Source organism: Geospiza fortis, unplaced genomic scaffold (genome assembly GCF_000277835.1).
Source record: "Geospiza fortis unplaced genomic scaffold, GeoFor_1.0 scaffold538, whole genome shotgun sequence".
NCBI lineage: Eukaryota > Metazoa > Chordata > Aves > Passeriformes > Thraupidae > Geospiza > Geospiza fortis.
In genome coordinates, this window is record NW_005054368.1 from 1297120 (window position 1) to 1325108 (window position 27989).

Genomic DNA, 27989 nt, shown 5'->3' on the forward strand with positions numbered 1-27989 from the left:
CCGCAAGTCGGAGCGCGAGGTTTTCTTCATGAACACGCAGAGCATCGTGCAGCTGGTGCAGAGGTGAGCCCTGCCTGGGTGTCCTGCAGAGCAGGAGCCCCCCCAGCAGCCATGGCAGGGGCTGGCTGTGCCTTCAGCTGGCTCAGGGCTGCCTTGGTGCCCCTGCAGGTACCGCAGTGGCATTCGGGGCCACATGAAGGCCGTGGTGATGGATCTGCTCCGGCAGTACCTGAAGGTGGAGACTCAGTTCCAGCACGGTGAGTTCCTGGGCACACCAAGGATTTGGTTTCTTAAAGAGCTGTGTTTGGTCCTGCAAAGTCCCCATGTGGGCCCTTTGGAGAAGGTTTGCTCTCACTTTGTGCCAAGGTGAGGTGCACAGGATTGTTTTTGGGGTCTGCAGTGGGACCCTGGGTTTTGTAAAGGAGAGGCTGTTCCCAAAGCTCAGCTGAAGCTGAGAGGTGAAATCAATGCCTTGCACTGCTGGATCCAGGCACAAGATGGCAATGGAGCCCTGGTTAATTCAAGGCTCTGGCTCTTACAGGTAGTTCAGATTCCACTCTTTTGTCCTGCTCCATTACCTGCCCTGGCCTAATGGTACTGCAGATTCATTTCCACTTCAATTTGCTGGCAGCAGAGGATGGTGCAAGGCTTTTTGCTGTTATTTCATTTTGGTTGTCATTTGAATGAAAGTCTGAGCTCCCTATTCCTCTCTCAGAATTGCTCACAAAGGAGGCATTTGGTGTTGGAGCTGTTTATTAAGAGTGGGATGTTAGAATTAAAGTTTGCAGTCGGTGATGGTGGGAATGATTCCTTCCCAAATTGATTGTGGGGACCATAGAGAAACACAGAATGGTCTGGGTTGGAAGGGACTTTAAAGCACATCTCATTCCACCCCTGCCATGAGCAGGGACAACTTCCACAACCCCAGGGTGCTCCAAGCCTGGCCTTGGGCACTGCCAGGGATCCAGGGGCAGCCACAGCTGCTCTGGGCACCTGTGCCAGGGCCTGCTCACCCTCCCAGGCAAGATTTCTTTTCTAATACCCAACCTAACCCTGCTCCCTGTCAGTGTGTAAGCCATTCCCACTTGCCCTGTCACTCCATCCCTTGTAAATAGTCTCTCTCCGTTGTCAGCTCCCTTCAAGCCAAGCAGATCCTCAAAAAATACACCTAGAGAAATACAGACACATCCAGTGACTTGCAATCCTTGCCACAGAGGTGTGAAGGGTGGAAAAGCAATGTGCCTTTCTGCCTGCAGGTCACTATGACAAGTGTGTCTTCACCCTTCGTGAGGAGAACAAGAGTGACATGAACGCCGTGCTGAACTACATCTTCTCCCACGCCCAGGTCACCAAGAAGAACCTGCTGGTCACCATGCTCATTGTAAGTGCCTGCTGCTTGCTTTCTCTTTTTTTTCTCTTTTTTATCTTTTTTCTCTTTCTTTTTCTCTTTCTTTTTCTCTTTCTTTTTCTCTTTCTTTTTCTCTTTCTTTTTCTCTTTCTTTTTCTCTCTTTTTTCTCACTTTTTTCCTCTTTTCTCTCTTTTTCTTTCTCTCTCTCCTCTCTCTTTCTCTCTCTCTTTCTCTCTCTCTCTCTCTTTCTCTCTCTCTTTCTCTCTCTCTCTCTCTTTCTCTCTCTCTTTCTCTCTCTCTCTCTCTTTCTCTCTCTCTTTCTCTCTCTCTCTCTCTTTCTCTCTCTCTTTCTCTCTCTCTCTCTCTTTCTCTCTCTCTTTCTCTCTCTCTCTCTCTTTCTCTCTCTCTTTCTCTCTCTCTCTCTCTTTCTCTCTCTCTTTCTCTCTCTCTCTCTCTTTCTCTCTCTCTTTCTCTCTCTCTCTCTCTTTCTCTCTCTCTTTCTCTCTCTCTCTCTCTTTCTCTCTCTCTTTCTCTCTCTCTCTCTCTTTCTCTCTCTCTTTCTCTCTCTCTGTCTCTTTCTCTCTCTTTTTCTCTCTCTCTCCCTCTCTCTCTTCCTCTATTTTGTCTTTTATTTTACAACCATAATGTGGTTTGCTACTGCCAAAGTACATCCAAAGTAGCCATCCACGAAATAACTCTCCAAAGCAAAAAATTGTCATAGTTTCCTAGACTGAAGCTGGGTTTCTTAAATTCTCATTTGTAAGATGTAAGGATGCTGGTGTTCTTTCTTCCTGGCCCTCCTTCTTCCCCTTTTTTCCCCCTTTCCCTTTTTGGTGTGTGGTGTGATTGTAAGTAACGCTTGCCTTAAGAATCTCATTATTTGAACACGGAGCCATATTTCCTCTGAGAATTCTGGAGTAGCTTTGAGCTGGGGCTGTTCATTTCTCAAGTAATCACGCTGGCGTGATGGAGAGAGAAAATGGCAGCTGTTCACAGCTCAGGCCTTCAATTTTCTTCAGAGTCCAGTCACTCAAGTGTGTAATTACACAGGGGTGCCGGCGAGGCGTTAGCCCTTGTCAGGGAGCTGGGCTCAGGCTCTGCTGCTGCCTTTGCCAATCAGTGCAGGCACAGCCAGCCCTGCCTTTGGCTTCTTGTTGTCATCCTGATCAGTCCTTGCTAGAGCAGGACTGCAGCTTTCAGTCTGCTTTGTGCCTCGCTGCCTCTTGGTGGTGTGAGGGGCACTGGGGAGACCTCAGAGAGCCTCCCTTGTCCCTTGCTCTTGGGTCGTTCTTCCCACCATTGCTGCCTGCTAGTTCTACTCAAGTAAAGGCCACCTTGAGCCTGAAGCACCAGGGAGACCTTGGTGGAAGAGCCACTCCTGGTTATCCGAGCCCATGGTGCTGCCTCATGGGGGGCACAGGGATTTCCCCTCTGCAGTGGGAGCAGGAGCTCAGGAGGGACACCATGGTCACCCTTGGCACAGCTGGGTGTCCCTGAGCTTGCAGGCTCCCCATGAACCAAAAGACCATCACTCCTCTCCCAGCTCATGGCTCCAAATGTGCTGTGGCGTGTTTGGTGTGACCATGGTGGCAGCTCTGGTGTGTTTGTGTGACCAGGTGACCACTGTGGTGTTTTTGGGGGCCCAGGCTGTTGGTGTGTTTGGGGTCAGGGCAGCCTGGCTGCCTGTGGGGCTGTTATTGATGGATCCAGGAGCCCGTTATTAACCACAGGCTCCAAGGATGCCTTCAGTAATGCTGTTGTGCTGCCATCACTCACCTTTTCTAGCCAGCAGGCACTGCAGGCGGGGTGGGAACTGCTTCATCCTTCATGCTTCTGTTGAAATGTGGTGTGATTTGTTGTTGTGTGTTCATTTTCTGTGCCTAGCTTATGCACATCCTGGCCTGAGCAGGATGGAGTGGCTGCTGCCATGGCAGGGTCCCCTGTCCTGTGGGGTCTCTGCTCCCTGGAGCAGCAGCACAGCAACTCCAGGGGTTTGTGTTTCAAACCCAGCAGTTCCTGAGTTCCTCACTGTCCCCAGTGCCCTGGGCTGGATAAATGCACTGAACTTGCTTTGGGAGCAATCACACTCGTGTTTGGTGGCACAGAGGGGACAGCAGTCTGGTCAGAGTGAGGAGCTCAGATGTTTGCTCAGATGTTTGCTCAGATGCTTTCCCAGTGGTTTGGGTCTGGTCTGTGCCATCATCCCTAGAGCTGCCATTGTGAGTGGGGCTGGAGAGAAAGGGATCAAGAGCAGAATGAGGGAAGAACTGCTGAGCCTTGGAATCTCGTGGAGTATGAGCTGTGGTGCAGTTATTCACCCTGTGGGACTTCTGTATTATTTGGCTTTGGTTTTTAATTTATTTTCCCTGGCAGGTTTGTCAATCCCACCTGCTGCACAGAGGTTTCCCCTTATCCTTTTCTATTCCTTGGCTCTTCAGATGGCCTGTTCTGGTCTGTAGGTGTTTAAGATCTCTTTAAACTTTTAGGCACCAGCTCTTTCTCGTGGCAAATCCCTGTTTCATCTCACATTTCCCTGCTATGATTAATTTATCAAGACAAGCTGTTAAGTGCTGTGTGGAAGAATCACGTTAGAGGCTCCTAGAGGCTTCCCAGCTTCGGGGTGGGAGGGGAGGAGCTCACAAGAAGTGTTGAAGACTGTGGGATTATTCATGGGAATTGAAACTATTTTTGGAAGGAAGTCTCTACTGCTGGCATTTTTTTGAATGGATGAATTCGGAATTTGGAACAGCATTAACAGTGGAAGTTTGTGCTCTTCAGTTTTGTTGTTTTATCCAGCCAGTTTAGGCAGTAAGCTAAGCTTGTGGATTTCCTCAGATCCAGGATTCTCTGGTTAGAAGGAATATTATGGAGTCAGTCCAGTACTGTGGCAGGAAATACAGAACATTATTCATGGGTTTAGTTAGCTTTGCTTAGCCTTGTCAGAGCAGTGACAGATCCTTTTTCTGGTGTTGGCTGAAGCTGCACAAAGCTTGGGTGGTTTGTGGTTGTGGACTTGTGGGGACTTCTGAGGTTTGAGGTGTTTTTTAGGTGGGTGTCAGGAGGTTCTCTGGCAGTGTAACTCTGGTCACCCTTCATGGGGAAGGTTTGCTGACCTTTACGAGTTCCACGAGGTGTCTGGCTACAATTTAAGCACTTTGAATTTTGCATTTGTACCAGGAGGAGAAACTTCTGGTGCAAACCTGAAACTGGGTGATGGGAAAAGGTTTTCTGAGTCTCTCTGAGAAGTCAGCATTTCTCAGGTGTTTGGGTGCCAAAACACGTGCTACAAATAGCAGAATGGGAGATGGTGCCTGTGCCTTCTTTCACCTTTTATTTATGTGTGTGAAATTGTTGAATGCTGAATATTTGTGTCTTTGTCAGCACAGAATTGCAGGATAATTCAGGTCAGGACTGCTGGGGATGCTGTGGTCCAGCCTGAGTGTGTGTTTGCAGGTTCAGACTCCCCTGGGGGAGCACAGCTGATGTTTTCCCTCTGTTCTGAGCATTTCTTGTTGTCTGTGTTCCCAGGACCAGCTGTGTGGCCGTGACCCCACCCTGACAGACGAGCTGATCAATATCCTGACAGAGCTGACCCAGCTCAGCAAGACGACCAACGCCAAGGTGGCCCTGAGGGCACGGCAGGTGAGGGACTGCCCAGCTGTGACCGTGCTCACAGGGGTCTCAGGATGAGGGAAGAGACGAGGATCTGACTCCATGTCTCAGAGGGCTGATTTATTATTTTATGATATATATTACATTAAAACTATACTAAAAGAATAGAAGAAAAAGTTTCATCAGAAGGTTGGCTAAGAATAGAAAAGAATGAAAGAATGAATAACAAAGGTTTGTGGCTTGGACTCTCTGTCCGAGCCAGCTGTGCTGTGATTGGCCATTAATTAGAAACATCCAACATGAGCAAATCGCAGATCCACCTGTTTACAGATAACCATTGTTTACATTTTGTTCCTGAGGCCTCTCAGCTTCTCAGGAGGAAAAAATCCTAAAGAAAGGATTTTTTATAAAAGTTGTCTGTGACCCCCAGGCTGCTCCTGCCTGCAGCTCACCCCTGGGACAGCCACAGCTCCTGGTGCTTGATTTGGTCACTGTGCACATGGGGACAGTAGGTTCCTGTGAGCAGCACTTTGGCAGTGAAGCTGATTAACAGTGATTAACTATGGTGCATTCCCAATCACTGTAATATTTAAATTTAATATGCATTCCTTTGTCCCAGCTCCTCCAAAAAAAGTTTTGTCTGGCTCACACAGGGGTTAACTGTGAGTAGCCCATGGTTTGTATGATGGAGGAGGTAGAAATGTGTGGCCACTGTGGTTTTTGGTGGTTTTGTCATCTGCACACCTGACCAGCACAGGCTGCCTGGATTGTGCAGGAACATGGATGGGCTCCATGGCTGGAGCTGGAACTGCTGGTTCCTCAGCTGTGGATCCATGTGTGCAGAGAGCAGGGAGAGCCATTTGCACAAGAACCAGCTGTTCTTTGCAGCTGCTAAGGAATTACCACAAAGAATTATGCTGCCCTTTTGCAGGGCTTCTCCCACCTTGGAGTTGTGCTTTGTCACTTTTGTTCTAACCTGGAAATAATCGGAAAAGCTCTGGATGCTGTAAATTCCAGGAGCCTGCTGCAGAACTGATTGGAATGTCACACAGGCACCCAGATATTGTTGTGAGCTTCCTCCTCAGCAGTTCATTGAGCCCTCCCTGTGTTGCCAGGAGGGGGTGAGAGTTCCCTGACCCCAGAGTGTGGTCACTGCTCTCACTGCACACTGCCCATCTCCAGCCTAAAGCAGGAAAGCTCACACTTGGGGGGTCTCTCCTTTTATTTCAAAGCTTGGCTGTTGAAGATGAGCAGGGTGTTTGAAGCTGCTCAGTGACCTTCTGTTTCCTCCAGGATTGTGTTTGTGTCCTTGAACCGTTCCGCTATTGCACCTCCCCACAGCAGCTGGGGATGGTGCTGCAGCCCTTGTGCTGCTCTTCCACTTCATTTTCCCTGCAGGCTGCTTCCATTCCCTACCTCTGCATCCTTCACCTTGGGCATCTGATGCCTGGTGCTGGTGGCTGTTCCCTCCCCTGCCCAGGAGCAGAGCGTGGGTGTCCCCCCTGCTGCTCCCTGCCAGCTCTGCCTCCCCGTGGCCAGCTGGGCAGGCAGCCCCCAGCCCTGGCAGCTCTGCCCTGCTCAATCCCATGCACTGATGGACCTTGACTGGAGCTGTTCCCTGGGGGATTGCCAATGACACAAGGGAGCAGGCACACAAATGAGCCGGGGAGGGGAGAGGGCACGGGAGGCTCTGGCTGCTTCCCCAGGGGTGGAGCAGGCTGCTGCTGCTGCTGGCCCTGCATGGCTCCTTCCTCTGACCCTGCCTGTGTTTCCCCAGGTCCTCATTGCCTCCCACCTGCCCTCCTACGAGCTGCGTCACAACCAGGTGGAGTCCATCTTCCTGTCTGCCATCGACATGTACGGCCACCAGTTCTGCATCGAGAACCTGCAGGTACCCCCAGCCCCTCTCCTTGCCTCCCTTCCCACTGACCTTCACATCCCCCTGGCTTCCAGCTCTGCTGGTCTGGTGTGCAGCTTTGCCCTGGTTTTTGTTCTTGTCCCTGTGCCAACGTGGGGATGGCCTGGTGCCAGTTCTGTGCCTTCCTCCCAGGGGAGAGCAGGGCAGAGGTGCTGGTTCCTCCTCTGGGCACCAGGTACGAGGAGATGGATGGAGCTGTGCCAGGGGACGTCCAAAGTGGGCATTAGGAAAAGGTTCTTCCCCAGAACAGAGGGTGCTGGCACTGCCCTGAGGCTGCCAGAGCTGCAGGGCAGCTGGATGAGCTCCTCTCACATGGCTTTAGTTTTAGTCCTGTGAGGAGCAGGGAGCTGCACTCAGTGATCCCTTCCAACTTCAGGTTTTCTGTGCTTTAATATAAAAAAACCACAATCCTTGATAAACAACATGAAAAGCTTAGAAATCAGAGCTAGCCAGGCTTGATTTGAGGTTTTTCCTTTTCTGCCTGATCCTGGTTGCAAGACACTCTTTTAAACTTCTGCTTAATTTAATCTCTCCTAGAAACTCATTTTGTCTGAGACATCCATCTTTGATGTGCTTCCCAACTTCTTCTACCACAGTAACCAGGTGGTGAGAATGGCAGCTTTGGAGGTGAGTTTATTCCCACTGAAAAAAATTCATATTTTAATTTTCCTGTGGATTTGGTTTGTTTTGAGCACTGTCTGCGACTGTTTTGAGCAGCCCTGCAAGGTCTAAGAGGGCTGTAGGTTGTGTGGGATTGGGCATGCTTAGAATTAATGTTAACAGCATTAACACTGATAATTGAGTGAAATCTTGAATTCAGGTTTAGTTTGTGTGAAGACTGAGGTTAGAATTAATGTTAACAGCATTAACACTGATAATTGAGTGAAATTTTGAATTCAGGTTGTGTTTGTGTGAAGACTGAGGTGCTTGAAGGCAGAAGGTGAAGGTGCTGCCAGAGCACAGGATCATAACCCTGATGGTTCTGGCCTTTCTCAAAGAGCAAACTCTGGTTGAACTGGAGTTTATCCAGCTGCTCCTTTGCAGGGCTCTGGTTGTTCTGGACCCTTCAGAGGTGTCTGATGGCTCTGTGTCCCTGGCAGGTGTATGTGAGGAGAGCCTACATTGCCTACGAGCTGAACAGCGTGCAGCACCGCCAGCTGAAGGACAACACCTGCGTGGTGGAGTTCCAGTTCATGCTACCCACCTCCCACCCCAACAGGTCAGAGTGCCTCTGCAGGGAGCTTTGGGAGGGGAGGGGAGGGGGGTTCATTTGAGTGGGATCGTTTTCATGAATTTTCTGGTTTTTAGCTTCAGCTTGGGCTAGACGTGATCTCTGCAATGTCAGTTCTGGCTGAATCCAGAGCCTTCCAAAAGATGCAATTCTTGTGAAATAATAATCAAAATAATCAATTAATAATCAAAATAATCAATTAACAATCAGTTAATCAAAATCTTAATACAGAGCAGTCAAACAGTCTCTGTCCCCCTCCTGCCAGCCCTTTCTGGCTGCTTGTGTGGCTCTGCTCCTTCCTGCCTTGGCTGGATAGGGTGACATCTTTTGTAGCACAGGATTCTGTGATGGAGCAGACCAAGATCAGAGTTTTATACAAAATAAAGCTCTGATTTATGTGGGGTTAGCACAGTTTGATTTTCAGTTTTGCATTCCTTGTGACTACCACCAAAAGCATCCAAAGGCAATCAAAACCATGATGGTTCAGGCTACACAGCAGTGGTGGACAGGGGCACTTATCTTGCTGCCTCCTCCTGGAGGAGAGGGTGGCATCTCCAGTTCATTTCAAAAAAGCAAACCTGATTATCAGAACTTGCAGCACCATTGGACCAGAGTGGTTTGGCTTGGCAGAACCTTAAAGGTCATGTTATTGCCAGGGCAGCTGGCACTGGAGCAGGTTGTTCTGGCTGTCTGTGGCTCAGCCCGTCCCCTCTTTCCCCAGGAGGGTCGGAGCTGTCTGGGCTGGTCCCTGCTGGCTCCGAGGTCGCAGTGAGTCCCCGCAGCCACCGGGTGCCACTGTTGGTCCGTGCCGGGCCCCTCCTGCCTCCTTTGTTCCCCAGCATCTCTGCCCTGCTCTGGTTGTTGGTGGGCTCTGGTCTCGTTTCGTTGGGAGCCCATCAGGAGCTGTTCTGGAATGGTTTTCAGGCTCTGCTCTGCTGGGAGTGAGTGACTGTCCCCAGCCAGCCCCAGCCACTCCTGCTGCAAACGGGACATGTGCTGGGCTCATCTGGTCCCTGCCTTTCTGCAATATTTGTACATAATTGCAGGCTATTTTTAGTGCTCCTTTAGAATGCTCTTTTCTCCCCTTCCTTCTCCCTCCATTTCTCTCTGCTGGCCTCTCTTGCCTTTGCTGCTCAGGGAGTTTTGGCCGCTCTGGGCACAGCCTGAATCAGACAAGGGCAGCTGGGAGAGGAGAGATGTTCCCTGCTCCCTAAAAACCTCCTCTGCCCTTACCCAGGGCTGGCTGGGACAGTGTTGTGAGCTCAGCTCTGCTCCTCAGGCTCTGGGAGGTGGAGAAGGCACCATGCATGTTCCTCGTGCAGGGGAGGCAGGCTCAGGGGCAGGCTCAGCTCCCTGGAGGTGCCTCCAGCTGCCAGGGATGAATTTGGCTCCTGGGCAGCTCCTTGCCCTCCTCTGGGCTGGCACAGGGGCTGATGGTGGCACAGGGTTTAAGGAGCTCTGAAGCCACACCTGCTGTTAAACCCAGGACAAGGAAATCTCAAAACCCTGGCATTGTCCTGCTTGAATCGTCTTTGTTGTTCTTGACCGTGGTCTGTGTTCATCATGTGCTTTTCTGTGTCTTTTGTAGCACAAATTCTCTAGGCTGAAAAGCTAAAAAAGCATTCCAAGGGCAAACCCCAGAGCCAGAATATCCCAGAATGTCCCCAGGGGCTCTGCAGGGCTGGGGACCCAGAGCAGGTGCCAGGGAGCCCTCAGGAGAGAATTCCCTTGGGGATCTGCTGTTACATGATGCCACTCATTTTTCAGACATTTGTAATCCCTGCTCCCTTTGTGTCAGATGTCTGTGAACCTTTGAGAGCCCCCAAGTTGTACTGAGGTAGGCATTCACATAGAGAAAACAGCAAACTGATAATGGTTTAAATTTCTAATTAGGGTTTTAAATTCGTATTTAAATTATTCTTTATTGGTATTTAACCCTGCTATGCCTTTATTTAATTGTGGCAGAAGCAATCCCAGTGACTCCCTGTGAGCTGCCTGATCACAGCTCAGGCTTTGTGCTTTTGGCCATGGCAGGATTGCCATCAGCTGCCCACAGGGAAGCAGAGAGGACAGAAAAGCTCTTAAATGTGACAAAGTCACACAAGTGCAGCCTGCTCCTGGTGGGTTTTGTGGGCAGAATCTGATTGGGGAATTATTTGTTTAAATGAACAGCAAACATCCTCCTGCAGGGACAGCAAGGGGAAGTCACAGGGGCAAAAAGAGCTTTTAATGGGAGCCCCAGAGGGCTCTGTGGGTGCATCAGCATCCCCGTGCCCAGCGCAGGCACATGAGGAGTGCAGGGTCACCATCTGGCAGCACAGGGGCCTTGGCAGCCCTGTCCATGCAGAAATCCAGCCCGGAGCTGTGGATCCAGGGCATGGCTGGGATGTCACAGGCTGCAGGGTGCCAGCCTTGCCTGGGCACGGGCTGCCCTGCAGGCTGCCAGCCTGCTGGCACAGGCTGGGAGCAGAAAAGAGCCCTGCTCTGGGCTGTGGGTGCTGTGTGCTGTCTCCTGATGTTTTATCATCTGTGGGGGATTTTGGTTGTTCCTTTTTGTCAGCCTCTTCCTTAGCTTACAGGTAGGAACCATTTGGGAGGCTGAAAGCCAGGTGAAATATCCCAAAAGCAGGTGAGATATCCCAAAAAGCAGGTGAGATATCCCAAAAACCAGGTGAGATATCCCAAAAGCCAGGTTAGATATCCCAAAAGCCAGGTTAGATATCCCAAAAACCAGGTGAAATATCCCAGAAGCCAGGTTAGATATCCCAAAAGCCAGGTTCGATATCCCAAAAACCAGGTGAGATATCCCAGAAGCCAGGTTAGATATCCCAAAAGCCAGGTGAAATATCCCAAAAGCCAGGTTAGATATCCCAAAACCAGGTGCGATATCCCAAAAACCAGGTGAAATATCCCAAAAACGAGGTGAGATATCCCAGAAGCCAGGTTAGATATCCCTCATCCCAAACAGGGCTTTTTTAAGAACCCCACGCTCACACTTAGAGCAGCGTGCAGAGGTTTTTTCCTGCTGTCATTGTACACGGATCTGCTCACAAGATGTGAATTTCTGACACAGTGACAGCATTTTCTGTGGACTGTTGGCTGGAGCCGCCTCTGGCATCAATCTGTGGATGCCAGGAGTGACCCAGCCGTGCTGCTGAGGGCTCTGAGCCCACCTGGAGCCCCAGAGGGGCACTCAGGGGCTGTCAGGGTCCTCTCCTGGTTGTGGGGGTGGTTTTTAGGGGAAGGGAGGAGGGGAGGATGGTTCCAGGACGCCTGGAAGTCCCTGCAGCTCCGAGCTGGGGTTTGATGTTAATTAGGCAGCAGGCAGCAGGGATGTGCTGCTGTTCCCTCGGCTTGCCTGCCTCAGAAAGGGCAGAATCTTCCAGCAGAGCAAAGCAGGGGCTGTGCAAGGGGCAGCAAAGTGAATGGAACGAGGATAATTTCATGCAAATTGGACTTGTGTAGCAGATTCAGCTCGGCTGAGTCACAGAGGGAGCAGAAGAATGAGGGAAGAAAGAGGGAGAGGGGAAAACCAATCAGAGTGTATGGTTGGAGGCATGTTTCACTGCCTTCTGGTTAGATCTTCTGCAGAAATGAGGAAACATAAGAGGAATGGCACTGGCCAGAGCCTGTGGAACTGCTCTTTCTCCTGTGGTACTGCTGTTAATAACTACAAGTGGGGTACTGAGCCAGCCTGGGCTGGTTCTGCTTTGCTGCCTCATTTCAGAGCTTTGCCCTGCGCTGCCTTTGCCCACAGCTGAGCCCTGCGTGGCCATGGGGCAGCTCCTGCTCCTCCCAGAAAAAGGGAAGGAAAGGAGGAGGGGGCACAGGGCTGAATTCAGGGGGTGCAGCAGTGGGGCCAGGGGGAGTGGAGGGCAGTGCCAGGTCAGGAACATTTCCAGCCCATCCTGGCGGCTGAGCAGGGACCAGAGCAGGGTCTGGAGGAGCCTGTGAGCCTGGCCCTGGTGCTGCTGGGGGCTCTGGGGTGGCCCTGGCACAGAACCAGGGCATGCTTTGGGCTGGAAAGGACCTTGAAGGTCTTTTATTCCACCTTCCACTGTGCCAGGGTGTGTCGCAGACATCTTTTCATGAAAAATCCTTTCTTTAGGATTTTTCCTCCTGAGAAGCTGAGAGGCCTCAGGAACAAAATGTAACCAATGGTTATCTGCTGCTGTGGGATGCCGCAGGGTAGATCTGTGATTGGTCTCGTGTGGTTGTTTCTAATTAATGGCCAATCACAGCCCAGCTGGCTCGGACAGAGAGCCCGAGCCACAAACCTTTGTTATCATTCTTTCTATTCTATTCCCAGCTTAGCTTTCTGATGAAACCTTTGCTTCTATTCTTTTAGTATAGTTTTAATGTAATATATACCATAAAATAATAAATCAAGCCTTCTGAGACATGGAGTCAGATCCTCGTCTCTTCCCTCACCCTGAGACCCCTGTGAACACGGTCACACAGGAGCTCCCAGCCCCATCCAACCCGGGCATTTCCAGTGATCCAGGGGCAGCCACGGCTGATTTGGGCACCTCCCGCCCTCCCAGGGAGGAATTTCTCCCTGACCCCCCTTTGAGCCTGCTCTCTCCCGGTTTCAGCCCATCCTCCTCGTGCTGTTTCCCGCTGCAGCCCGTGTGGAGCGGCACGAGAGGCTCCCGGAGCACCGGGGCGCCCTTCTCGAGGCCGAGCTGAACATTTGTTTTGCTGTTTTTCTGGGCCTCTCTTTGCTGAAAGCCTTCCAGGGACGGCCACAGGAGGGTTCCTGCTGGGGTAGGAACTGCCAGTCCTCTCCAGACTATTTTCTCCAACTGAAGTGGATCACATGCAGCTCTGCCGCTCCTTGCCAGGCTCAAAAAATAGTCCCAACCCCCTGAGGGCTGGAGGCCAGTTCTGTCCTGACCACAGGCTCTGCAGCACAGGCTCTGTCCCCGCCATCCCCACAAAATTAAATAATATTTAATTACTACTTAATTTCAATAATTTAAATTTAAATACTAATATAAATATAATAATAATAAATACAAACGAATATACTAATATGTACTAATATACTACTATATACTAATAAATTCAAATACTACTATAAATACTAATTGAAATACTACTTAATAAATACTTAATATTTAAATACTACTCTGTGGTACTTATAACAGATATGGTTTTAGGTATTTTTCCCCATATGGTTTAAGGAGACAATGGGATTTTTTTCCTCAGTAATGCACCCAACACACCCCCTTGCAGTGGAGGTGACTCTGCTGTCACCAAACCAGTCTGGGCCAGGGCAGGGTGAGCTGGGCACTGACCATGGGATGGACACACTGCTCACCAAGCCCTGGGACTTTGTGCTCAGCACCTTGGGGTCTTCTCTTTGGGCTAGGCTGTCACAGGAGGTTGTGGTTTGATCTCCTGAAGGGAAGGGGGTGAATGTCCATCACATGTTCCTCAGAGCCCTCCTTTCCATCTTTTAATTCTTGCTAATCCCTTTGCACAGCCCTCCCGTGTGCAAGGACTTTTTCTGAATTCAGTCTGTGCTACTTTGCATGTCAGATCCCAGCCATTTTTCCATCCTGCATGGAGCACTCTCCTGGCTGCTCCTGCTGTGGCTGGGCTGTGCTGCTGCTGTGAAAGTGTGCCCCTCATTCCTCTGCCTTGTGTGCATCCCTGGGCTGCCACAAACAGGGGACAGCTGGGCTGGTGGTAGAGAAGGATTGCGAAAGTTCTCCTCAAATTGCCTTCCAGGTTGTTCTTTCAGCCTTCAAGTTGTTCTTTTAGCCTTCAGATTGTTGTTTTAGCCTTCAGGTTGTTCTTTTTAGCCTGCAGGTTGTTCTTTTAGCCTTCAGATTGTTCTTTTAGCCTGCAGGTTGTTGTTTTAGTCTCCAGGTTGTTCTTTTAGCCTTCAGATTGTTGTTTTAGCCTCCAGGTTGTTGTTTTATCCTGCAGGTTGTTGTTTTTAGCCCTGAGTGCTGAGGATCCCCTGTGTTCCCTGGTGCTGTGTTTCCTTGTCCCTGCATGGTGGGAGCTGTGCGTGGGCCGCTGCTCAGCCTGCAGCTTTGGCACTGAGCATTTGGCTGCTTTTCCTGAACCTGTTGCAGTTTTCCTGTGTGAGATGCTGGTTTATTTTTCTTTTTTTTTTTTTTTTTGGCATCTCTGCTGTTTGCTGCTCTGTCAGGGAGTGCAGGCCCTGGCTCTGGGCTTGGAGGGGATGTGGAAGGTGGACAGGGCTGTGGGTCCCTGGCAGACCCCAGGTGTTCTCCTGGGAAGTTGCATTGTCTGCATGGCCTGGCTGTGCCCTGGTGGGTCAGGGAGGTGGCAGGCAGCTCTCCCTGATTTGGGACAGTCCCTTGGGAAGGTGTTGCTGGTTGTCTGATGATGGTTCTGTGTGATGGCTTTCACTGACCAGTCTGATTAACTGTGCTTGTTTGATTTCAGAGGGAACATCCCCACCCTGAACAGGTACAGTACCCATCATCTTCTCAAATTCCAAAACCACACTAGAAAGGAGCCTAATCCTGAATGTTTCAGCATGTTTTGTTGTAGTGCCCTTCTCTTTACTTGGGAAACTCAACCATAACTCTTCCTGTACCTCCCCTTTTCCTCTCCCTTTGTCTAAAACATGTTTTCAGCTTTTCGTAAAAAAAAAATAAAAATTGCACGCAGCAATCTCTGGAATTAAATTTGCTGGTGACTCAGCAGATCTGCAGTGTGTTACCCAGCAGAGTGCTCTCCTAGGGTCTCTTTTGGCACTGGGCTCCCAGGTTTGGGTCCCTGAGGATTGACCCTCTGGCCAGGGTGCCACAGGGACCCCAGGCAGCTCCTGCTGCCCCCCCGGTTTCTTGTGCATGGCTTAGGGTTTGTCAGGGCTGTTTCACCTCCCTCACACCACAGATGAATCTACATCTCAAACAGCTGACAGCATGTTTTGTTGTGCTTTGGACACTAATTTTTCCTCCTGTGTCTCAGTTGAAAAGTATTTCTTGTTTTAAATAACAGATGAAAAATGTCTGCTGTCTCTCTGTTCAGTTCCTGTTCTGTGACAGTTTTTGTATGAGTTGTAAGAATGTACACCAAGGCATGTCCTGAAAAATTCCCCTCTTTCAAAACCTGAATCCCTGTTATTTATTGCTGCTTACAAGCCTATTTAGGGAAAAATAGTAAAAATGGGCTTGGAAGTCTCACGGCTCTTAATCAGAGATAAATTGCAGAAACAGAGAGTGACTTTAGGCATGGAGAGCCATTAATCACCCTGCTGATGCTTTGGGCTTGTTGGCACTGTACTCAGGGCTGGATCACAGTGGGTTTGGTGCGTGGGAAGCAGGAGATCCCAGCAAGGCTGGGGGTGGCTGTGGCAGGACACAGGACACTGCACACAGTGAGCAGCCCCTGCACTTCACAGCTCTGAGGCCCCAGGCCTGCTGGGGAATCCGTTCCCTGCCTTCCTTCCCCATCTCCTCCAACTTTGGCAGCAAAATTAACGTGTCCCCAAGCCCAAGGAGAGCAGGTGAGGTCTCTGGATCTCTTCAGAAGTGTTACCACCTTGCAGGCAGCTCTGCAAGAGAGTCTGAATTAAGATGAGTCTGCAGTACAGCTCAGAAATTGGTGATAATTATTGCAGAGGAGGCAGACCCCAGCTGTGGTCACCAGAGGAAAGTCCAATCTCATTGTGTGCTTTTTCCTGTGGGAGAAGCTTTTTCTGCCAGTCTTGACTGTGGCACTGTGAATCGTTAAAAAACATAAAAATCACAGAATCAGTGAGGTTGGGAAAGACCTTCATGACCCTGGAGTCCAAGCTGTGCCTGATCCCCACCTTGTGACCCAGCCCAGAGCACTGAGTGCCACATCCAGCTGTTTGTTGAACAGAAAGGGTGGGAATTAGACTGCAAGACTCAGAAAAGAATTTTGGACAAGTTACCATGCTGCATTTGAGGAGTGAAAATTATAGTAGGATCAGAAAAATCATGGAAGTTAATACAGCATTTGTAAAAATGTACTGAATCCTTCAAGTGTCAAATCTCAGAATTGCTGCTGCTTGAATCATGTTCCACCTGTAAAGCATAACATAAAGACAGGAGGAAAAATGGGAGGAAAGTTCAGTCAGAATTCTTCTGTCATCTCGAGAAATACCTGTTTTAAGGGGTTATAGCATTATTTGCTAACTCTGGGTGTTCCTGCCACTGACACAGCATCCAGGGTGGGTGGCACCAGAGGCGTGGCAGGGGCTCTGGATTGTCCATACAGGGAGGGTGGCACCAGAGGCGTGGCAGGGCTCTGGGCAGGCTGAACAACCCAGCAGGGATTGCCCAGACATCTTTTATGAAAAATCCTTTCCTTAAGATTTTCCCTCCTGACAAGCTGAGAAGCCTCAAGAACAAAATGTAAACAATGATTATCTGGTGCTGTAGAATGCAACAAGTAGATCTTTGATTGGCCCATGTTGATTGTTTCTAATTAATGGCCAATCACAGCCCAGCTGGCTCGGACAGAGAGCCTGAGCCACAAACCTTTGTTATCATTCCTTCTATTCTTAACTAACCTTCTGAAGAAATCCTTTCTTCTGTTCTTTCAGTATAGTTTTAATATCAGATATATCATAAAATAATAAATCAAGCCTTCTAAAACATGGAGTCAGATCCTCATCTCTTCCATCAGCCTGCCCCCCCTGTGGACACGGGCACCCCCAGCCACGCTCCAGGTGCTCAGAGCGCTGCCCAAAGCTGCTGCCAGTGCTGTCCCCCTGCCCTGCCCCTGCTGACTGTGCTCTTGCTGCCTTGCTCTTCAGGATGTCCTTCTCCTCCAACCTCAATCACTACGGGATGGCTCACGTGGCCAGTGTGAGTGACGTGCTGCTGGACAACTCCTTCACGCCGCCGTGCCAGCGCATGGGCGGCATGGTCTCCTTCCGCACCTTCGAGGACTTCGTCAGGTGGGTGCCCACCCTGGCCCTGCTTCTGTGCCCGCCTCCCCACCCGGGCCCTGGCAGAGCTGGGGAAAGGCTTTGCCAGGTCTAGAGTCAGGTTTAGGCTGGTCCTTGACGCCGGCAGGGGGCTATTTACAGATCACAAACGGGACGGGACTGCTGAGGAACTGCCTTGAGCTGTTGTATTTCCAGCATCAGTCTCATGACATGCTGATGACAATGGGAAGATGCCAGCAGCTCACATCTCAGGCAGCAGACAAAGAACTTAATGTTACAACTCACTTTATAAGTTTCTTGACCAATCACACAAAGCAAAAGCACATTGACAGTAGTTCTATCCAAGCACTATAAGCACACGTACCTTTGGTTAAACAATGCTTGCTTATTTCAAATACAATATCTGCTTGTAAGCCTTAAAACACAATGCACAGAGCTCCATTATTAAGCTTTAACCTTCCTAATATCTCACTAGATAAACTTCTCTGTAGCTTGGAGAGTTATTCTAGACAAGCGTTAATACGCAGACCACTGTTCTATTTGTCTTTGCCTTTCTACAGTTTAAATAATTTTTTTGCTGACCTATCTCATGGCTGCTGCTTAGCTCTAATCACAGTTCGACTGTATCTAAGGCCTGCCTTTTGCAGCTTTCCCAAAACCCTCTGATTCTGTAGATTCCCACAGTCCTGGGCGTGTTTCCCTGCTTGGATCCCTGTGTGTGGCCCAGGCTGCAGGAGGAGCAGTTTGCACACACAGGGATCAGCACTCTGGGTTCTGCTGGTTGGGAACGTGCTGGTGTCTCCTGATGCTCTGTGGATGTTGAGGGGAGCAGTTCTTTGTGCTTCCAACCTTTTGGGACAGGCAAACCCCCAGCAGGGCCCTCAGCCTGCACCCAGGAGGTTCAGACCAGTGGTGGCCAGTGCAGACCCTGGTTTGCGGAATTGCCTCCTGATCTCTGAGCCCATCAAGGAAGGAGCCCTGTGCTGCCAGGACTGGAGGGGTCAGTGCTGGGTGCTCTGTGTGCTGCAGTGGTGTGGTGGTCACTGCTCCTTCCTCTGTGTTCCAGGATCTTTGATGAAATCATGGGATGCTTCTGCGACTCTCCCCCGCAGAGCCCCACGTTCCCCGAGGCTGGCCATGCTTCCCTCTATGATGAGGACAAGGTAGGGGTTGTTTTTTCTTTCTGGAAGGTGCTCTGAGGCTGGCTGCTCCTCCCTGGCTGAGTGCTGGGAGCAGGAGTTGGGAGCTTTGTGTATTTATGGCTGTGATTTGCCTGCTTGTTCCACAGCAGGGGACTCGGCGTGGGCGGCCGCTTCCAGCTCTGCTCTAAAGCCACAGCTCAGCTCTTGCTCTCCATGTAAATTTAGTTTATGACTTTTAGCATCAGCACAATTCCTGGATCCACAGCACCATAACAGAGTTTAAACCCACCATTAAGTCTCCAGACCCTCTCTCTGCACCAGGATGTTGAACTGCATCTTCAGCTGTCTTTGTCCTCCGTCTGACTTGCTGTGTTTCCTGTCTTACACCCTTCCCAGTCCCCTTAAATCCTGACTCTTCCCTCTGTTCTGCCTCTTGGAACTGTTTCTGGGAGGAAAAGCTGAGAGGAGCTGCTCAGTTTCTGCAGAGATGTGGAGAACAGGTGCAGAGGAGGCAGGTGGTCCCTAATCCATAGGGACAGAAGTCCAGTTTCCCTTAGACACACAGGTAGCTGCTCCACAAGAGTGGGAAGCTCTGCTGGAATGCAGCCTGTGTCCAGAACAGGGCTTTGTTTTCCTCTGCTCCATTGATCCTGATGTGTGGAAGCACTGTAGCCTTTTCCAGAGCATTACTGTCAACCTTAATGTCCTCAGATCCCTCTCCCTACATCCCCCTCACCTCACCGAGGTAATTTCCTGTCCAGTCTCAGTTTTTCCCAGTTAATCACAGGCTCCTGGAGGCTGAATTTGTAATTCCTTGGAGCTCAAATGGAATTGATGTTTCCACATTATTTCATGTTGTTGTAGGTATGGAAACTCACACTGTTTTGCCCCTACATTTTAATTAGTTTAATTACTTTCCTTGATGCCAGAGTCCTCTAGTGTACTTGAGCTGCATCTGGTAAAGAGGCCCTGACCCTGTGCCCTGCCTCATCCTTGAATTCTCCCAAGGAGGCTCCTGTTTGATGTTTGTGGACGTTGACTTCTGTGAAATTGCAGATTTCTGAGGCTGTTTGGCCAAGGATTTCCCTCAGAGCTTTCCCTGGTGCTCCTCCGAGGTCCTCTCCCCCCGAGCATCTCTAAAGCTGGGTTTAGGGAGCCTGTTCTGAGGAGCTCCCTGTTAATTCCTGCTCCATGGGGACCATGGGCATCTAGGAGGTGCTCACTGTTAATTCCTGCTCCATGGGGACCCTTCCTGTCCTTGCAGAGTGCCCGGGAGGAGCCCATCCACATCCTCAACGTGGCCATCAAAACCGACGGCGACGTGGACGACGACGGCCTGGCTGCCATGTTCAGGGAGTTCACCCAGAGCAAGGTGAGCCCCTGCACCCCTCTGCCCCTCTGGGGTGTGCAGGACAGCCTGGGGAAACTCTAACTCTGTGCTCCCTACGTTTGGGGTGGTTTGGTTTGGTTTCAAAGCAAACACGCCCTAATTTATCCCCTCTGGAGCATTCCCATTGCTTTGGGTGTAGCTGCACCTTCCTGAGGGCACCAGGTCATTGTTTCTCCTTCTAATCTGTCAGGTCAGGACTTCTTCCCTTTAATTTTTGATAGGATCAAAGACTTGGAAGGTTTTAAACACATCAGGTGAATCTTCGGTAACTGTCTCCACACACTCTGAAAAATGGGTCCTGTCCCTTTCCCTGGTGATAAAGTTGTTGGAGGAGCAGCAGAACCATGTAAAATGACATTAAAATGTCCTGTATTTGTGTATCACCATAGTCTTAATGCAGTTAAGGTTTATTGCCCTTGTTAGGGTGCTGGAGCATCCCCCCTACACAACATTCCTGGCATGGGGAGGAATTATTTGGCATGTTCTGTTGCTCCTTTCTTAGTGTGGGATGCACTTCAGAGTCCCAGATGTCAGTGGTGGGACAGCCTGGGTTGGGAGCAGCCTCTTTGTGTCCACTCTGGGCTCTGCCTGCACCTGCTTTTCTGTGGTGGGAAGAGCTCCAGTGGTTTGTGGGGCTGAAAATCCCACCAGGAGCTGGGATCCTGGTGCTGCACTGGTCTGGGAGCACTGAAACATGTGGGAACCTACCCTGCAGAAATCAGGGTTCCAAAATGGGACTGGCATCCACGTGCCTTCAGCAGCCTCCTGTCTCTTTAAACAAGGAAAACAATCAAATCCAAGAATTAAAACTAGTTCTGCTTTTCATCTGCTTGATCATGCTCCAGGCGTTTTATGGGAGGGGATAAAAGGAAAGAAATAAAATGTATTACAAAAAAAAAAAAAAAAAATCCAAAACCACATTAAACTATCAAATAGGTTGATCCAAATTGTCCAAATAATCTTCCAGTCCCAGCATGTTGTGTGTGGTTTTTTTAATAGAAATTAGGATCATATACTTGTAAATGACTTGTGGAGGAGATTGAGGCAGTCAGTGGAAATGGAGTTTCTCCAGGTGCTGATGGCTAATCGCTCTCTAATAGCTGTGGCCTTGCTGGGAGACCCACATTATTACCATGTAATCAGAATCCTGTTGCTCTGCTGTTATTGTCTGCCACTTGTGGAATTTTAAAAGCAATAACAATTTTTGCTTTTTAAATCATGGCATTATTAAAGTTATTTTCTTCCTCTTGCCATGAATATAGTCACTGCTGCTCATTTCCAAAGGGCTTAACCTTAGTAAAACATCACAGTCTGTGCAGAGAGGGGCTGGTTTGCTCCTGCTTGAGCTGAGCTGTTGTTCCTTCTTCTGTTCCTTGCTTTTAAATTGGAAGAGGGAGGAGGAAGGAGAAAAGTTTGAAAAAGAGGAGAATTACAAGATGTTAGCACTTCAAAGGATCAGTGCTGTGGCAAATCCTGGTGGCAGCACTCCTCTGAGGGGAATGTGAGGGAGAGGCAACCAGAATGGATATTCTGTGATCTGCTTGAAAAACATCACTGGCATCTGGCTTGTGTCACCTTTGCAACGTGGAATCTTGGAATCTCAGGATGCTTTGGGTTGGAAGGGGCCTCAAGGCCCTGCCTGACATCCCATCTAACCCTTGTCCCTCTAATTCTTGCCATGTTCCTCTCTGCCCATGCTGAAAGTCCCTCTCCCTTGTGTTTCAATGCCCTTGAAGGACTGGGAGGTGACAATGAGCCCCCCAAGGCTTCTCCAGGCTGAGAGCCTGGGTGTGTGCCTTGGGCTGGGTTATCCATGAGCAGGCACGAGCCACATCTTCCATGGGTTAGCTCCCTTAAAACTCGTTTTCCATCATTTTCCATGACCTTACCCCATCTGCACCGTGCTCCCTTCCGAAGGCAATCCTGGCAAATGATCAGGGATGTTCCCTGCACGATTCAAAAGGCAATCCAGGATATTTCCTGCACGGTTTGGGGGTGGCTCTGCTGCGTTCCTGCCTGGCCAGGCTCAGCCTGAGCTCGCTGCTCTGTGATTCAGCCCCTTCCCTGCTCAGGGGGAAGGGATTTGGGTGTTTGTGCTGCTAAAGGAGCAGCAGGTGGGAAATCCTCGCTCCTGAAGGGGAGCAGGGACTCAGAAGGATCTGCAGAGCTTTTGCACTTCACAGAGGGCTCCAGCCTGCTTTAATCTGTTCTTTTTCTGCACTCCAGTCACTGTTTGCACCCTTGTTTTTGCAGAAATCAGTCCTGATTGAGCATGGCATTCGGAGGCTGACGTTCCTTGTAGCACAAAAGGTATTTCCACGTCTCTCCTGATGCTCACACCTCCCTGCTTTCTAGCTCATGGTACCATTGGCACCTGACGTGTTTTTCCCCCAAATTAAATGCTGTATTTTACTGTGTTTAGTTCTCTCTTCACCGTTTTTGTCCTCTAAAACTTGAGATGGTTTTCATAAATTCGCTTAAGAGAATTAATTTACAATTGTAAGCAATCTTGACGCCTCTTGTATTCTTGAATTAATTAATTTTTGATTTTAATCCTAATTGCTAGCTGTCTTCTGCTTTTTTTTTTCTTCCTATGTGTGTATGTTTCGTTTGTAAGGACTTCAGGAAACAGGTCAACTATGAGGTGGATCAGAGATTCCATGTAAGTAAAAAGGGCCTGGAGCAGGGTGGCACTCCTGCTGTGAGGCCAGGGGACACCCAGGGGGCTCTGGCCTTCTCGTTTGGGTCTCAGGCAGGCATGTAATGCCCACACCCTGTCAAAGTGAAGAGTTGAAGTATTTATTTGAAAATCTGGCTGCAAACCCAGGCTGTGCCCGTGGCATTGAGAGGGGCCCTGGGGCTCTGAGTGTCCCTGGTTACCTGGCTGAGCTCAGGGAGCCACTCTGACCGAGATTTCCTTGTGTTCCAGTGCTTCCTTGTGTTCCCTCTCTGTTCCAAAGTGCAATCATCAGTGAAACCTTTGTATTTCCTCTGTAGTGTGGTGATTTCCTTTGGCTTCTTACTGATTTTAAAATAACTTCAGTCGCTGAAGGGACGTGTTAAATTTTGCAGAGTGGTGTTGTGGTGTGGGAAATGTTTGATGCTCTTACTGCTGGGAATTACTTCTTTCCCCAGGGCCTGGGCATGAGTGGGGTCTGGTTTAGGTGGCAATGTAAGGCATAAACCAGATTTTTATCTCCTGGGTATCTACTTTTCAATTCTGGAAGTTGTCAGGAGACTTTGAAGTGCAAGAAATTCCCCCTGTGCTCAACACAGCTGGTCTGGGGAGGTTTATGAAGGGAAAACTGGTTTACAAATCAGCAGAACTAGTGTTGGAACCTGTCACCATGTGGGACTTGTTGCTCACAGTGCAGGTGCAGAGGCGCCAGTCAACAGCTTAGGAAACTGCATTTCGTGGAGAGTCTTTTGGGACATTTAGCAAGAAAATCTGGGCTTTAGGTGTGAAAAAGGAAGTTTTGGAGAACAGAATGGGCGCTGAAAAATGGGAGTTGCTGAGTAAGTGCTGTGGGACGTGCCAGAGGTCAGAAAAGAGGCACAGAACAGGAGGAACCATCCCCAGGCTCTGCCTGGACCCTCAGTGTGGGGTCACCTGGCTGCAAAGCTTGTGGAGCACCTGGGAGCTGCTCTGTCAGTCTGTCCCTGTCTGCTGTCCCAGCCCCTTCATTACTGGACCAACTATTAACTTAGCCAGGCCTGGGCTCGGGTTTGTTTTTGTTTTAATTACAGTCTATATAATTAGTTCCCAGCATGTTGAGGTAATAGAGAGTTGCTCCAGCAAGCTTCCAATTTCCTCATCTCATTAGGTTTTTAACGTGATTATTAGTATAATAATCAACTCTGATGATTTCTGGTGCAGCTTCTTGCATTCTGCAGTTTGCAGGGTGTCTTGATTGGCTAATTTAGGCAAATTATTTTGATTGTCTTGATGATGGTTGGTTGATTAGAACACAGCAGGGGTATAATTCTTCTGCCCAGGAAATGGAGCACTCTTTTGGATTTTGGTACCAGGGCACTGAGGATTTTTGTGTGTGTGCACATCTAATTATGATATTTGCCCACCACACCAGTGAGGTGCCCTGGAAGCAATTCCATTAGTGGTGGAATGAGCCTGGAGGTGGTGGGAGAAGCTGGCAGCCTGCAGAGGGGGACAGGTAGGAGGGATTGGGAGAAGTCAGGAAACATGGAAGGGGTTTTTTCTTAGATGAGACTCACAGACAGTTGATCTATTGAGTGAGCCTGAATTTTTAGGCAGCATTTCATGTACCACTGCTTATTTTGGAAGAGTTTCCAGGCAAACCCAAGTTGTTTTGCTCAACTGAGAGTCATCAGGTGAGGTCTGGGGGCTGTTTCACCTGGGAGGGAAGGAAGATGACTGACTGGAATAGTCCTTTTAGCCTAAAAATCTGTGCTGCTCAGTGGTGGCTCGTGCAGTGTCACTGTTGTCACACTCCCTCCAGCTGGGGCTGTTCATCTTTCGTGGGTAATGGAATGTGAGCCAGAAATTCAGCGGCTCCAGGTCAGACTCCCTGTTTTTTGCTTAGTGAGCCAGTTCTGGTGAGTCGTGTGTGTCCCCTCAGGTCACCTTCAGCACAGGCAGCAGAGTTCCCACGTGGTGCAAGCACTGGCCAAAGCCCTGCCCAGTAAAACTCCAGTTCCAGAGCAGGGCTGGATCTGCCTGGGTGGAATTGGAGGCACAGGATGCTGTCCAGGCTTCCTCTCTTCATCTGACATTTGTGCAATATTTCAAAAAACTCTCAAGGCCCTGCCAGGGTTTTATCTGTGCAACAGAAAACCAGAGAAACTCAGTGGTAGGTGGGGGATTTTTGTAATGGTTTTGCTGCTCCATACAGGAGAGCAGTTACTTGATTACAACTCCCAGTTTTCCTTGGGAAGAGAGTATTTCTGGCAGTAATGGTATGGAGAGAGCTGTAGAATAAGATCATTGTTCTGTGTACATCTGCATCCATAACAGAGTGTTCCTATCCCTCCAGACATTTCCACTGGAATTTTAATCATAACAGATCTAGAAAAAGTTTCCCTCTACTGTTTGGACACTTCTGTGTTATCTGTTAATAACTGACAATAATAATCAAAAGCCAATCAAGCAGCTTCTTTTGCATTAGTGAGGGCAGGTTTCAGCTGCCTCTGCTGTCTTGGTGATTTGATTTTCCACCACCTTTGTGATGTTGGGAAAGTAGCTGGGAACAGCTTGTGTCACCTGCTGTGCTGTGGTGCTGCCCCAGGAGTGGCCTGAGAGCACTCTGGGGACATCGGTGCTTGCTTTGGGGGCACTAACACTGCTGTTTTCATTTTCAAACAGAGGGAATTCCCAAAGTTCTTCACCTTCCGTGCCCGGGATAAGGTGAGCTGGATATTTTTAATACTTTTCTCCAAGTGCTGGCTTGGAGTTGCATGCAGTGATTCACTACTCAAAATCAGGACAAAACCTTCTGGTTTCTGTGGAAAAGAGGGTTTTTTGAGGGGGGTGGGCTTGAGAACTTGCTGCCCTGCAATTTGTGTTACTCAACAATTTCACCACTCCCAGTGCTGCGTGAGATAGAAGCGTCTGGGTTGGATTTGTTTGAATTTTCAGAGTTTGAATTAGATACGAAAGTTCCTAAGGGGCATTGTGGAGTTCTTCCCTGAGTGTTTCACCTCTCCAATGCCCTCTTTCCCACCCTGTGCTGTGTCCCTGGCCCCTGCAGTTCGAGGAGGACAGGATCTACAGGCACCTGGAGCCAGCCCTGGCCTTCCAAACCGCATGAGGAACTTCGACCTGACAGCCATCCCCTGTGCCAACCACAAGATGCACCTCTACCTGGGGGCTGCCAAGGTGGAGGTGGGCACAGAGGTCACAGACTACAGGTTCTTCGTCAGGGCCATCATAAGGCACTCGGACCTGGTGACCAAGGTGGGTTTGTCCCTGTGCAGGGCTGTGAGTAAAACCAGGGTCACCCTAGGGAGCTGCAGGAGCCAAAAGTGACCATTCCGTGTATGGAGGGCTGGGGTGGTGCCCTCTCCTTGCTGGTGCTGCTCTCAGAGCCATCCCTTTGGTATTCCTGTGCTCCAGGGAGATTTTTCAGGGCCCAAGATCAGAGTCATAAATCCTTAGATCTTGAGGCAGCAGTGGCTTGCCCTGTGTGGTTTCAGATTTACTGTGAGCTAAAGGAGGGCACAAGGCAGCCAGGGGTGGGATCCAGGCACTGGGAGCACTGGCTCTGTGCTGGGGCTGGATCTGCTCCAGGACTGCACGTGGGGTTTTTCCTCTCCATCACACCCTCCTGCCGTTCCCCAGACTGTGGAGAATTCCTCTCCGTTTTCCTCTCCATCACACCCTCCCGCAGCTCTCCAAACCTTGCCCTGTGGGGCAGTGATCTGTGAGTCAGAACTCAGTGTTTTGTTGTTCCTTCTGGCAGGAAGCCTCCTTTGAGTACCTGCAGAACGAGGGTGAGCGTTTGCTGCTGGAGGCCATGGATGAGCTGGAGGTGGCCTTCAACAACACCAACGTGCGCACGGACTGCAACCACATCTTCCTCAACTTCGTGCCCACCGTCATCATGGACCCCTCCAAGGTGGGAGCTCCTGCTTGTCCTTCCAGGGCTTCACTTGTCACAACTAAAAAGTTTTCTGTTAATAGAATCGCAGAATCATGGAGTGGTTTGGGGTGGAAGGGACCTTAAAGCTCATCCTGTTCCAACCCTGCCACCTTCCACTGTCCCAGGTTGCTCCAAGCCCCATCCAGCCTGGCCTGGGACACTTCCAACCTTTGCCAGGGACTCCCCACCCTGATAATTAGGAATTTCTTCCCAATATCCCACCCAACCCTGCCCTCTGGCACTTTAAAACCGTTTTGTTGTGCAGCTCAGCTCCTCTGTGTAAACAGAGGGACAATTATTAGAAGTAGGTTTTGTGTTTGAAACTAAACCTGTTTTTTCATTGTGTGTTTGAGGTAAACAGTTTTAATAAGGAAGCAGATCTTCTGTTTGTTGCAAAAGTTCAGATTCCATCCAAATAAAACATGAGATAAATTAGGAGCTTAAAAAGAATCCGTAAATCCAGCTACAAAAGTGCCTCATTTTCAGTCTCTGGTGCAAAAGCACAGAGATGAACGTTATAAATAAATGAACATTAAGCTTTGTAGATGCACAAATGAAAGTGTTCAGGCATTAAGGATGTTTGTGGCTAGCAGAATCACCACAAAGCAAGTCCCAAGCCCAGGCTGAATTTTGCTGGAAATCAGCATTCAGTTCATGGGTACCCAAAGATGAGAGCTGACCTTTCCTGAGGAGAACGGCCGAAAGTTATAAAGATGAATTGGGTATCAAAATAACTCTCTCTTGCTTGCTGACTTTTAAATCAGGATTAAAAATTGGTGGCTTAAATCCCTTTTGGATGAACCTTTCCTGGTGCATCCAGAGCTGTTGGTTCCCAGGAAGTTCAGAAGAAGCTGGAATATTCATCCCTGGAAGTTGGGCTGCCCTCAGATACAAACCATGACTTTTGCTTGAGCTGCTGTGCAAAAGAGACGTTTTTGGAAAAAATATTTAACCCAGCCTATAAATTGCCTTCTTTTAATATGTGCTTTGCCCACAGTGGTATTTTATAAAGTTTAATAGAAGAGCAGAAGGCCCAGCTCCAAGTGGTAATTGCTTTGTTGATTTAAAGCTCCGTGCAGGCAGTGAAATGTGATTATTGTGCATACAAGGGCTACAAAACTGCTTGCCAAGGATTTGGCTTCCTTGGATTCTGTAGCTCCCAGGGGTGAGCGGTGCCTGTGCAAGGGAGGCAGGGGTTCCCTGGGCTGGGGTGGGCTGTGCTGATTGAGCTTGATGATCACCAAGGTCTTTTCCAACTTAACAATTCTGTGGTTCCATGTGCCATGAGGAAGCAGGGATGTGAATCCAGCACTGTCCCGCTACATCAGTCCCCAGGTGGAGTTCCTGCCTGTCTCAAGGCTTAGGATGAGGAGGGACAGGTCACCAAGGTCCTGTCACTGCACTGGGCAGACTGTGCTGATGTGTGGGGCTTCTTCACCACCTTGGAGCCGTGCGATGGCGGGGATGCAGAGCAGTGATGGATCCAGGAAGAACCCCAGAGTGGTTTGGGTTGGAAGGGACCTTAGAGCCCATCTCACTGCACCCCTGGCACAGGCAGGGCCACCTCCCAGACCTGCTGAGGAAGTCTCAGAGCCCTGCTGAGGAAGGCTTTTCCCCTTTCCCCCTGAGCAGATCGAGGAGTCAATGCGCTCCATGGTGATGCGCTCCATGGTGATGCGCTACAGGAGCCACCTCCAGGAAGAATCCCAGAATGGTTTGGGTTAGAAGGGATTTTAGAGCCCCTGGCAGAGGCAGGAACACCTCCCAGCCCTGCTGAGGAAGGCTTTTCCCCTTTGGCCCGTGCAGATCGAGGAGTCGGTGC

At 49.6% G+C, this 27989-nt stretch overlaps 1 protein-coding gene across 1 annotated transcript in view; it reads left to right on the forward strand.

Annotated features, from left to right (window-relative positions):
- The window catches only part of ACACA (acetyl-CoA carboxylase alpha), a 97500-nt gene that overhangs the window by 23681 nt on the left and 45830 nt on the right, over positions 1–27989 (forward strand). Inside the window, 19 exon segments of the mRNA XM_005424387.2 lie at positions 1–63; positions 169–257; positions 1257–1381; positions 4878–4991; positions 6739–6852; positions 7417–7506; positions 7980–8098; positions 14537–14560; positions 16884–17027; positions 18085–18181; positions 19425–19532; positions 21804–21860; positions 22168–22212; positions 24892–24933; positions 25277–25322; positions 25325–25482; positions 25988–26143; positions 27800–27830; positions 27980–27989. The exon segment at positions 1–63 is cut by the window's left edge and continues 12 nt beyond it; the exon segment at positions 27980–27989 is cut by the window's right edge and continues 187 nt beyond it. Coding sequence (XP_005424444.1) covers positions 1–63; positions 169–257; positions 1257–1381; positions 4878–4991; positions 6739–6852; positions 7417–7506; positions 7980–8098; positions 14537–14560; positions 16884–17027; positions 18085–18181; positions 19425–19532; positions 21804–21860; positions 22168–22212; positions 24892–24933; positions 25277–25322; positions 25325–25482; positions 25988–26143; positions 27800–27830; positions 27980–27989 — 1632 coding nt within the window.